The sequence below is a fragment of the Cricetulus griseus genome, chromosome 9, assembly GCF_003668045.3.
Source record: "Cricetulus griseus strain 17A/GY chromosome 9, alternate assembly CriGri-PICRH-1.0, whole genome shotgun sequence".
Lineage (NCBI taxonomy): Eukaryota > Metazoa > Chordata > Mammalia > Rodentia > Cricetidae > Cricetulus > Cricetulus griseus.
Genome location: NC_048602.1, coordinates 24307346 through 24320346, shown reverse-complemented (window position 1 = coordinate 24320346; position 13001 = coordinate 24307346). Strand labels below are relative to the sequence as shown.

Genomic DNA, 13001 nt, shown 5'->3' with positions numbered 1-13001 from the left:
AGCCACGGCGTATCTTCACAGCAATAGAGCACTTCCTAAGACATTTTTTTTTCTTTTATGTGTGCGAGCCTGGTGTATGAATGTACACTCCAGGCAAGCAGTGCCAACAGAGACAGGAAGAGTGCACAGATCCCCTGCAACTGGACTCACAGGCAGTCGTGAGCCACCTTGTCTGAGATATCAACGACAATTCTGACTAGAGATAAGAGTTAGTTGGCACTCCGGAAGCAGAGGCAGGTGGATCTCTGTGAGTTCCAGGCCAGCTACACAAAGAAACCCTGTCTCAAAAAACACAAACAAGCAAACAAACAAAAAGTTAGTAAAATACTTACAGAAAAAAAGTCAAATTTTTAAAAGAGTATAAAGAACCAGCCTTCCCTCCATCTCAGGCTTAAAAGCCATCTTATAGTAAAGTCAAACTAGATTCCTTCTTTATGATTAAGCCTGTTTCTCAAGGATTGGGCCATGCCTCACCTATAAGGTTAACTACAAATGGTTCTGTACTGCCTGTTCCATGAACGCCAGTCATGTCTTTGTTTAAAAAGTTGTTTATAGCCATCTTGCAAACCGACCTTTGTTTCAAAAGGGCATACGACCTATGACGACCTTGTTTTGACTGCCTGCTGTCTCATGCCCACTTTGCCCTCATGTCTTTGTTTCAGGAGGGACTAACTTTTTATGTTCTGTGAATCCCCCCCCCATCTTACCTGCCAAATCCTCCATTTGGAAAACCACTGCTCTTGAACTATAAAAGCCTTGTCTCCCTCACATCCAAAGCTGACCCCTTGTACTGGGTCTTAGGGGAAGGCAGCCTGTGTCCATGAATAAAAAAAGCTTGCTTTAATTAATTAGGCCATAATGATTTGGGTCGGTGGTCTTTCTCCTCTCATCTTTGAGATTAACAGGTATAATATAAACTAAATAATCTTGTTGAACATTTTTGTTTTGTTTTGTGTGTGTGCCCAGACCTATGTAAGGTAACAAGAGCATTCAAGTTCCAGCTTCCATGCTCTCTCAGGGTCCAGGCTAGACAGCAGGAGGGTAGGGTTTTCTAAAAGGAGTCTTGAGGGTGAGAGGGAAATTCTTCAAAAACTAGAAGCTTCTACTTTTTATAACCAATACTGATACAATGAACAGTTCTGACAGTAACAAGGGTATGGGCAGGCATATCCCCCAGAATCAGGAAGGCAGATAAAATCTTGGGATAAGGCAGGTGGCGATTCACGTCTCAGAGGGTCCTTGACTCGCTAAGAGTTACATGGAATGAGGGGCGTTATTACGGCTAATAAGGGAGAAAAGTGTTAGTGCATAAAGTTACATTTATGTGGTTAGTAAACCTAGAAGTCTATAAATGATAAATGTAAAACAAGGAAGAAATACTAGTGAAAGGGAAAAATCAAAGTCTAAAACTCGGACTCCAAAGCCCAAATGGGAAAACTCTTAAGCTTCTCTGAGTTCCCAAAAGGCAGCCCAGCAGAACAGGTTAAACAAAGGTCCACAGGACTCAAGCCCTTAGACCAGCTATCACACCCTAGAATGGCGTCCACATTCCTCTGGTCCAAAGAGTATCGGATAGTTGCCAATTGTAGACATCCCCTGCCCAGGGGATAATTAACAAACTCATTTCCTCTGCAGCATCCTGCTTAATTGCTCCTTGTCTGAAGCATACAATCTTTGTCCCGTCCTGTGAAACCACAGAAGTTCTGTAATCTTGGGGCTTCCAGCTCTACAATTTTCCCTTATAAAAACACCCCTCAGCCGGGCATTGGTGGCGCACGCCTTTAATCCCAGCACTCGGGAGGAGGCAGAAGCAGGCGGATCTCTGTGAGTTCGAGGCCAGCCTGGTCTATAGAATGACATGTGTGAGGAGCCTGTACCCAGGCAGGCAAAAGGACTGACTGGAGAGAGATTAAGACAAAGGTTATAACCGGACAGGCAAAGGCCTGGCTGAAGAAAGGTGAAAAGAAAGGGAGCGTAGGCCCCCTACCCGGCCATTGTAGATAAGAGAGAGAATGTGTGGAGTGGGCAAAGTGTGATTAGCAAGATTTAGCAAACTATTTAAGGACGAGCTCAGAACTGGGAACTTTAGAGTGGACCAGAACTCTACGTCCTGGAGCTCTCCTCTGCTAACCTGAAACAACCAGTCCATCACGCTGAGTGCTGCCCGTTGTGAACCCAATAACCAAGACAGCCTCAGGAGGATCCAGTGGAACAGAGAACCCGAACCTGCGGCCGCTGCAGGAGGTGCCCTGCTGTGAGCCTGCTGTCTGTGGCTCTCAGGGTTGCTGGCTTATGCTGTGTGTGTTACTGTGACATAAGTGTGAAGGAAAACTTATATACCCAAAACCACCCGCTGGGTTTGTCACTCCTCCTCCCAGGACAAAACCTGGCAATCGGGGCTCCAGACACCAGGGCATCGGGGCTCCAGAGAAACCACACACACACACACACACACACACACACACACACACACACACACACACACACACACACACACACACAGACACACACCACACACACACACACACACACACACACACACACACCACACACACACACTCACACACACACACACACACACACACTCACACACACACACACACACACACACACACACACACACACACACACACACACACACACAGACACACACACACACACACACACACACACTCACACACACACACACACACACACACACACACACACACACACACTCACACACACACACACACTCACACACACACACACACACACACACACACACACTCACACACACACACACACACACACACACACACACACACACACACACACACACACACACACTCACACACACACACACACACACACACACACACACACACACACTCACACACACACACACACACACACACACACACACACACTCACACACACACACACACACACACACACACACACACACACACACACACACACACACACACACACACACACACACACACTCACACACACACACACACACACACACACACACACACACACACACACACACACACACACACACACACACACACACACACACACACACACACACACACACACGCCCCCCAGGAAAGAGAGAGGGAGAGAAGAGAGAAGGCAATGAATGCAGAGACACGGGTGTGCATGGCCCGTCGGCACTGCGCATGCGTGATGCAGCATCCCGCCGCCGCCGCGGCCGCCGCTCACCTAAGGGAAGGGACCGAGTCCCCGGGAGACCCTCGGCCCCCGAAACCGCGCCCCAGAGGGCGTTCCCAGCATGCCCTGCGCCGCCGGGTCAGACGCCGGACTCCACCTCCCAGCGGCCCCTGCGCCGAGCCGCTCGCTCGGCAGCCGCGCCTTTGTGAGCTCGGCCGGCGCCACGAGATCGAGCCCCGCCCGGGCCCTGCGGGAGCCGCCTCGGCGCCGAGCGAGGGGTGAGCGGGTGGGCGAGCGGGCGAGCGGAGGGGGAGCCGGGTGAGCAGCGGGGTGACCGCGTGGGGCACACTGTGTGTGCGTGTGTGTGCATGTGCAAGTGTGTGCGCGCGCGCGCGTGTGTGCATGTGTGTGTGCGTGTGTGTGTGTGGCGGGACCCGAGTGGCCGTGCGAGCGGCGTGCGAGCCTGAGGGGGCGGCAGGGACGTGTGTATGGGGGGGGGGAGCCTGTGGCCGTGAGACCCGATCCAGCAGCCACACCGCAGAGTCGCTGGCGGGCCAGCGTGCGATGTCCCCGGGGGACGCGTAGGGAGCCCCGAGTGCGAGCAGGGAGACCGCGCCACTGTGCGCGTGTGACAGCGTGTGTGACAGTGGGAGACCGCGCCACTGTGCGCGTGTGACACTGTGTGTGACAGAAAGGCTGTGACAGCGTGTGTGACAGTGGGAGACCGCGCCACTGTGCGCGTGTGACACTGTGTGTGACAGCGTGTGTGACAGCGGGAGACCACGCCACTGTGCGTGTGTGACACTGTGTGTGACACCGTGTGTGACAGCGGGAGACCGCGCCACTGTGCGCGTGTGACACTGTGTGTGACAGCGTGTGTGACAGCGGGAGACCACGCCACTGTGCACGTGTGACACTGTGTGTGACACCGTGTGTGACAGAAAGGCTGTGACACTGTGTGTGACAGCGGGAGACCGCGCCACTGTGCACGTGTGACACTGTGTGTGACAGAAAGGCTGTGACACTGTGTGTGACAGCGGGAGACGCCACTGGGCGAGTGTGACAGCGTGTGTGACAGAAAGGCTGTGACACTGTGTGTGACAGCGGGAGACCATGCCACTGTGCATGTGTGACACTGTGTGTGACACTGTGTGTGACAGTGGGAGACCACGCCACTGTGCATGTGTGACACTGTGTGTGACACTGTGTGTGACAGCGGGAGACCGCACCACTGTGCGCGTGTGACACCGTGTGTGACAGAAAGGCTGTGACACTGTGTGTGACAGCGGGAGACGCCACTGGGCGAGTGTGACACCGTGTGTGACAGAAAGGCTGTGACACTGTGTGTGACAGCGGGAGACGCCACTGTGCGAGTGTGACACTGTGTGTGACAGCGTGTGTGACAGCGGGAGACCGCGCCACTGTGCACGTGTGACACTGTGTGACACCAGAAGGCTGTGACCGCGTGTGTGTCGTCAGCACGAGGGGTGGGGCGGGAGACCAGCCCACTTTGTGGAGGAGGCCTCCGGGGACTGAATACTGTTTTTTTTCTGAGTCTGTGACCCGGCTGTGACACTGTGTGACAGTGAGACCGAGGCTGTGGCGGTGTGTACGACAGTCCACGACCTTTCCGGGGGTGTTGCGAGGGCCTGTGACGGTTTTCGAGACTAAGTACTGGCCATGACCTAGATAGAGGCTGTGACGATGTGTGTGGCAGGATGAGACCGTGTCACGGTGCTGAAAGGGTGTGTGGCGGGCTAATGAGGCCACCAGAGGCTCTGAGACTGTGTGCAGGGTGTAAGCTGTGTCCTTGAGTCTGAGGCACTGTAACTGTTTGAGGCAGACGTGAGACTGTTTAACATTTAAAAAAATAACTTATTTTTATTTTTTGTGCATTGGTCTTGGGCCTGCGTGTATGTCTGTGTGAGGGACTTAGTTAGAGCCACTGGAACTTGAGTTACAGACAGTTGTCACCTGCCATGTGCATGCTGGGAATTGAACCCCGGTCCTCGGGAAGAACAACCAATGAATTCGGGATTTAAAACGGTGACTGAATACACTTCCCCTCCCTTACCTTCTTGAGGAAGTTGCTTTTCCAGATCGCACGGTCCCCCGATGCCCACTGTGGAAAGTAGCTTCATTTGGTGGCCTATTTCTCATCCTTGTAGGAAGGGCACATACTTGCTGTTATCATCATCATCTGTACACTATAAATTCAAGTCTAGTTTCCAGTTTGGCTCAATTATTTGCTCATCGACTGCCTTGGGTGTCTCCAATAATGAAAATCCTTCGTGTGCAAAAGGGTGCAAGATTCTTATTTGATAAAGTCATTCTATTTATAACTTTAAGTGAGATAACGTAGACATGAAATACACTTTGAGGTCTGGAGTTATAAAGTACACAGGGAAAAATAATTGTAAATTTAAAGATGCCTCAAATGTACGTCTGTGATGGAAGAAGGGAAAAGAAAAGGAATGGAAGCCAAGCCTCTAGGCTAGTGATGCTGGGACCGCCGGGTGCACCTGGAGCTTACGCTTTCTTTTTTCTGTCCAGCTCTGCTTTCTCAGGACATCGCCCCCTCCCAGAAACACAGTCATATATCCTTGAAATTTTCACGCCATGTCCAAGGTAAGAAGCATTTTTGGTGGGGGCGGGTTGAGGGGGTTTTGAGACAGGGTTTCTCTGTATCGTTTGGAGCCTGTATTGTCCTGGCACTCGCTCTGTAGACCAGGCTGGCCTCGAACTCACAGAGATCCGCCTGCCTCTGCCTCCCGAGTGCTGGGACTAAAGGCGTGCGCCACCAACGCCCGGCTGACATGAACTTTTTAGAAAGTAAGGTGGTTGGCTGTAAGTGTTACAGCTCGGAGGGGAAAGGTATCCTGGGAGTTGATAACACAAAGTTGCACTGCACAACAAACCTCACAAGAGATTTATTGGGAGAGGCACAGGAAGACTGCTGCCTCTGCCCACGAGAGAAGCCACAGCGGACTGAGCAGGAGACAGGCTTTATAGTCTAGGGTCTCTTAGGGGGCGGAGCTTTGCAGGGTGGCCTGTGATGGCTGGGATTTTGTGGCCTCATCTTGGGGCAAGCTCAGGGATTGGTGAGACTCTTTTCTCCTGCTCTTGGGCTTGTTTTCTTTTTTTGTCCTGTAGGGTGAGCTTGACCACCTGCGTCTCCAGGGGCTGGAAACTGCCTTTGTGATCTTTAGAGTAGTTTAGGGGTGGGACCTGGCCACTTGTGCCTTGAAGGGCTTACAGTGGCCATACCTGTAAGTCCAGCACTTGGGGGACTAGGCTAAGGCAGAAGACCAAGAGTTCAAGGCCAGCTTGAGTTGTGTAGCTGTACCCTATCTATGGGGGGTGGCGGGTAGGGGCGTCGGGGGGGGGGTAAAGATTGACAGGATGATAGACACAGTCTTGGCACTTGGGAAGCTGAGGAAGCTGAGGCAGAGGGTTGTGAATTTGAGACAGTCCTGAGCCACATGCAAGACCCTGTCTCAAAAACAACAACAAAAAAGCAAACCATCCCAAAGTATAGACAGTTTAGCTGGTCCTAACTCTTTTCTGTTGTGTTGTATTATTTTATTGTTTTTGTTTGTTTGTTTGTTTGTTTGTTTGAGACAGGGTCTCACAATATAGCTTGGAACTCACTTTGCAGCCCAGGCGCCTGTCTCCTGCATGCTGGGATTACAGGCATGTGCCACCACGTCCACCTTTAACTATTTAATGGAGGCCCGTGTGAGGACTTGAGCCAGGGTGTGTTTATGTCATTTCAGGAGTTAGTAACATTCGGGGATGTGTCTGTAAACTTCACTCAAGAAGAATGGAAATGGCTGAACGATGCTCAGAGAGACTTGTACAGGAAGGTGACCCTGGAGAACTATAGGAGCCTAGTGTCGCTGGGTAAGGAGGTCTCCATAGAATTCCAATGCCACACACAGGGCTGGCTGTGTTCTGCAAAGTGTCTCTGGGGTGCCTCTGAGTTGCTTTACTAAATTTCCCCTTTTTATTAAAAGTTTTAAAATTACATATATTTCTGTGTGTGTGTGTGTGTGTGTGTGTGTGTGTGTGTGTGTGTGTGTGTACCTGGGTAATATAGTGTGTGTGTGTGTGTGTGTGTGTACCTGAGTGTGTGTGTGTGTGTGTACCTGAGTGTGTGTGTGTATACGTGCGTGTGTGTGTGTGTGGTGTGTACCTGTGTGTACCTGTGTGTGTGTGTGTGTGTACCTGTGTGTGTGTGTGTGTGTACTTGGTGTGTGTGTGTGTGTATACGTGCGTGCGTGTGTGTGTGTGTGTGTGTGTGTGTACGTGTGTGTGTACCTGTGTGTGTGTGTGTACCTGTGTGTGTATGTGTACCTGTGTGTGTGTGTGTGCACCTGGGTGTGTACCTGTGTGTGTGTGTACCTGGGTGTGTGTGTGTGTGTGTGGCACCTGGTGTGTACCTGTGTGTGTGTGTACCTGTGTGTGTGTGTACTGGGTGTGTGTGTGTACCTGGGTGTGTGTGTGTGTGTGTGTGTACCTGGGTGTGTGTGTGTGTGTGTGTGTGTGTGTGTGTACCTGGGTGTGTGTGTGTGTGTACCTGGGTAATATCCTGTGTGTGTGTGTGTGTGTGTGTGTACCTGGGTGTGTGTGTGTGTACCTGTGTGTGTGTGTGTGTGTGTACCTGTGTGTGTGTGTGTGTGTGTACCTGGGTGTGTGTGTTGGGGAGTGCTGTGCACATGCCCCCGTGTGCGTGTGAGGGTCCGAGGACGACTCTGTGGAGTCAGTTCTCTTCTCTCCACCTTTACAGGGTTCCATGAGTGGAACTTAGGTCATCAGGGTTACACAGCAAGCCCTTCTGCCACCGAGCCGTTTTATTGGCCCAGCATCTCTCTATTAAAAGCCCCTGTAGTAGGACGTGCCGGTGGTTCCATGAGTTCAGAGGGCCGCTGTAGCAGTCAGGGTTCTCTAGAGGACCCGAGAGCTGATAGGATGAGTGTACATATGTACATCTGTGTGTATATGTACATAATGTATATAATATATACATGTACATGGGATTTATTAGAATGGCTCACAGGCTGTGGTCTAGCTAGTCCAACAATGGCCGTCTCATCTCCTAACAGAAGGTCCAAGACTCCAGTGGCTGTTTCATCCCCGAGGCTGGGTGTCTCAGCTGGTCTTCAGTATACACCACAATCTCACCGTAGGCCCTAATTCCAGTGAAGCCGTGGACTTGCCAGCAAGATCTAGAGCAAGCAGGCAAAGTGAGCGAGTCTCCTGCCTCAGCGCCCTTCATATGGGCTGTCAGGACTAAAGGTGGACCTTCCCACTTCAAATGCTCTCATTAAGAAAACACTCCCTCTCAGGTGTACCCAGCCACTTGGGTTTTAGATAATTCCAGATGTGGTCAAGTTGACAACCAAGAACAGCCGCCGCCACCGCTGGAGAAGGAGGACTGCCTCGGGGAAACCGCCGGGGCAAGCTAGCAAACGCAGTTCCGAAAGTTCAAAGAGAACTGCTCCCTCCTTTTTCATTTTTCCTTTCTTTAAAAAAAAAAAAAATATATATATATATATATATATATACACATTTTACATACCAACCCCAGTCTCCACACACTTCTCCTGCCCCACCGTCCCCGTCTCGTCCCCGTCCCCCCCTCCCTTCCCCCGTTCCCCCCCCCCGCCCCCGCCCCTGCTTCTTAGAGTAGGTAAGTCCTTCCTTGGGGAGACCATACCAAGTTGAGGCAGGACCAAGCCCCTCCCTGCTCTATCAAGGCTCAGCAAGGTATCCCATCATCCCATCACAGGGCATGGACTCCAAAGGCCCGGTTCATATACTCAGGATAGGTCCTGGTCCCACTGCCAGGGCCCCTCCCCAACAGATCAAGCCATATATAACTGTCACTCAAATTCAGAGAGCCTGGTTTGGTCCCATGCAGATTTATTTGTTAGGCTTACAACATTCTGTCTGCCTGCACAGCAGGAGAGGGCATACAGATGGCTGTGAGCCACCATGTGGTTGCTGGGAATTGAACTCAGGACTTCTGGAAGAATAGTTAGTGTTCTTAACCTCTGAGCCACCTCTCCAGCCCCCTGTGTCGCTCATTCTAAAGAATTCGGGCTCTCCCGGCTCCCACCTGTATGTAACCCCGCCCCTTCCTGTGAACAGGGGTCTTGATTTGATCTCCGAGAGGGGCTGATTCCTCTTGTTTCTTGGAAACAGGAATTCCTGTTTACAAGCCAGCTGTGATCTCATTACTGGAACAGGGAAAGGACCCCTGGATGGTGCACAAGGAGGGATCCAGCGATGCAAGCCCCGGTGAGTGGGGACAAGCTAGGGAGGTGGTGCCCCGGTCGGGAAAGGCTCAGCTGTTGGCGCTCTGGAGCAGGTTTTGTTGCAGCATGTGGTCCACGCAGCCGACGACCCAACAGGCTGCTTTAGAGTGAGTGAGTTTATTAGGGACACAGCCTGCCGCAGCCGAAGCATAAACAAGCAAGCCGCAGAGAGGCCTTGGAGCATCAGGTCAGAGGCTCGCACTGACAAGGGCATCTCGGGAACCAGGAGCTTTTGATGGACAGAGAGCTCCAGGCAGATGGCCTCCCCGAGTGAGAGAGATTTCCTGTTCGCTTCCCACCATCAGCCATTCCCACCACAGGCCAGCTTTGTGTCTTTTTGTTGTTGTTTTTTCGAGACAGGGTTTCTCTGTGTAGCTTTGGGGCCTGTCTCCACTGGTAAACCAGGCTGGCCTTGAACTCACAGAGATCCGCCTGCTTCTGCCTCCCGAGTGCTGGGACTAAAGGCGAGTGCCACCAACGCCTGGCTCATATAAGTGTAGTCTTTAAAAGAGGTAATCTTATTTGGGACTAAAGAGAACTCAAATTAAAGCCTTTGCTAAGTTAATAAAACCAAGCAGCTTGATAGGAAATGATGTTTTCATGAAGACATTGTGGCTTCAGGAATCAACTGAAAATCTATATTTTAGAACTTATCATGAAGAAAAATTTTCAGAAACATTTCCTACAGGGTAAAAATTAACTATAGAGTAGCTCTAGCTGTCCTGGAACTGACAGTGTAGACCAGGCTGGCCTCGAACTCACAGAGAACAACCTGTGTCTGCCTCCCAAGTACTGAAATTAAAGGTGTGCACCACTGTGCCCAACTTAATCCCCTTTCTTACTTTGGTTTTTAAGATGCATTAAGAGATGTTAAATACTTTACTTTCTCTTATATTTTACTTTCTCTGATCACTTTCTTTTCTTATAATGAATGAATTTTAAAACATGTTTTCTTGGTATCCTTTAGATTGGGATTATGTATTCAAAGGCATTGAACTTTCATCAAAGCAAGATATTTGTGAAGAATCAGCCAAAGTCCTACGGACGGAAAGAAGCCATCTTAGTTACAGCCCCGACTGTGCCAATTTGGAGGAAGACCGTGCAATTGAAGACTGGTTTAAGAACAAGTTGGACGGTCAGGAGGTGCCCTCGAATGAGCCACTCATCATTCATAAAGACCTCCCTGAAGGTCAAAGCCTTGGGGGTAGTCCACCTTGGCAATCATTCTGTCAGGATGCAATACTAGATAAACCCCAAAGTTTCTCTACCAAAGAAAGAACGCATCCATGTGAGCCACCAAAGAGAAGTCACCGGAAAAAGTCTGTCGGAATGAATCGTAAGAAGGTCCACGTAGAAAAGAAAGTCCTCAAGTGTAATGAATGTGAGAAAGTCTTTAACCAGAGTTCGTCCCTTACTCTCCATCAGAGAATTCATACAGGAGAGAAACCCTTCGCATGTATTGAATGTGGGAAAGCCTTCAGCCAGAGCGCGAACCTGGCTCAGCATAAGAGGACCCATACTGGGGAGAAACCGTACGAGTGTAAAGAGTGTCGCAAGACCTTCAGCCAGAATGCACATCTTGCCCAGCATGAAAGGGTTCACACCGGAGAGAAGCCGTATCAGTGTAAAGAGTGTAAGAAAGCCTTCAGCCAGATTGCCCACTTGACTCAGCATCAGAGAATTCACACCGGAGAGAGGCCTTTCGAGTGTGCGGAGTGCGGGAAAGCCTTCAGCAACGGCTCGTTTCTTGCTCAGCATCAGCGGATCCATACAGGAGAGAAACCGTACGTGTGCAATGTGTGTGGGAAGGCGTTCAGTCACCGCGGATACCTGATTGTGCATCAGAGAATTCACACCGGAGAGAGACCCTATGAGTGTAAGGAGTGCAGGAAATCTTTCAGCCAGTACGCCCACCTTTCTCAACACCAGAGAGTCCATACCGGAGAGAAGCCTTATGAATGTAAAGTCTGCGGGAAAGCTTTTAGTCAGATTGCTTACCTTGATCAGCATCAGAGGGTCCACACGGGAGAGAAACCCTATGAGTGTTCGGAATGTAGAAAGGCTTTCAGCAACAGTTCATCGCTGACCCAGCACCAGAGAAGCCACACGGGAGAGAAACCCTACACGTGTAAGGAATGTAGGAAGACATTTAGCCAGAATGCAGGCCTTGCTCAGCATCAAAGAGTCCACACAGGAGAGAAGCCGTACGAATGTAGCGTCTGTGGGAAAGCCTTTACTTACAGTGGATCTCTTACTCTCCACCAGAGAATCCACACCGGGGAGAGACCGTACGAATGTAAAGACTGCAGGAAGTCCTTCAGGCAGCGTGCACACCTCGTTCATCACGAGAGGGTCCATACTATGGAGGCATTCTTGGCCCTGTCCACTCCATCACCCTCGACATCCAGTCAGTTGCCAATAGCTATAGATGGGTTTGATCTCCTAAATATGATCAAAATCTGACCCGCTAGAACCGTTTATATTTCACCCTCCTTGTCTTCCAGTGTCAAATCTGTTTCATGTGGAATACGGCAGTAGCTTTCCAGGGTATTCCCCCACGCCTCTGTCGGTCTTGACACTTGAGCCAAACTTTTGCAAAGCACCTTTTGGTCATCCTGTTTATCCTTCATTACTTAAGATTACTTAACTGACATCTAAAAGTTCCTGGGGAAGAAGCACACAGCCCTTAAAGTAACCTAACAGGCCACCTTGTCCCCAGTACCTTGTTTCAAACTACCTTCTAAAGCCTTCATGCCAATATCCCCTCTGTACATCCAGAATTCATAGATCTAGACTCTAGTCCTTGCCCTCCCATTTTCCATCCCTGAGTTTAGAGCATTTGGTCCTTTGTAACCTTCAGACTTATTTATGTTATGAGATTAACGATGCTTATAATGGTTCTACCTCAAAAGTTATTGGGAGAAGTGAACAATGCATGGAAATTTCTTAGCAGAGTGCCTAGTGTAAAATTATATTAATCTATAATAAAAATATGATGCAACACAAAGAAGAGTTGATCGTTTTAATCATAAAGAAGCAACACAGACCTGGGGCATTATAACTTTGGTTTTAATTAGAAATACTGAAATTGGAGACGGAGGATGCCTCGAGGCCTATAAAGTGCTCCATTACCATGCTCAGTCCCGGACTCAGGCTCCAGGACCACAGAAGATGGGCACCAAAGTTCAAGGTTATCCTTGGCTACATGGCAAGTTCAAGTCCAGCCTGGGCTACACAAGACCCTGTCGTGTGTGTGTGTGTGTGTGTGTGTGTTAAATGAGTGACATCTAATGCAGTTGGGTTGACATTAAATTAAAAAAGAGGAAAACATGTTAACTTCATTATTCAAGTTCTATGAAGCCACACTTGCTTTTTAGAGAAAAGCAATCACTCCAAGGTAGAATTTACTGAGATAGTGTGTGTGTGTGTGTGTGTGTGTGTGTGTGTGTGTGTGTGTGTGTGTGTAATATGTGGACAAATGAAAAACAGGTAATTATTAAACAAGCAGAAAATCTAATC

General features: G+C 49.8%; 1 protein-coding gene across 3 annotated transcripts in view; it reads left to right on the top strand.

Annotated features, from left to right (window-relative positions):
- LOC100765005 (zinc finger protein 583) overlaps positions 1 to 11978 on the top strand; it is a 28771-nt gene extending 16793 nt beyond the window's left edge. The window contains exons 1-5 of one of the 3 annotated variants that reach the window (XM_027430810.2): positions 3206 to 3440; positions 5716 to 5790; positions 6939 to 7065; positions 9370 to 9465; positions 10450 to 11978. In XM_027430810.2, coding sequence (XP_027286611.1) covers positions 5782 to 5790; positions 6939 to 7065; positions 9370 to 9465; positions 10450 to 11945 — 1728 coding nt within the window. In that variant the 5' untranslated portion in view covers positions 3206 to 3440; positions 5716 to 5781 and the 3' untranslated portion in view covers positions 11946 to 11978. Of the gene's footprint in view, positions 1 to 3205; positions 3441 to 5715; positions 5791 to 6926; positions 7066 to 9369; positions 9466 to 10449 lie in introns of those variants that run through there. The other 2 variants (XM_027430809.2, XM_027430808.2) reach the window with 2 other exon arrangements.
- Positions 11979 to 13001: the final 1023 nt, after the last annotated feature.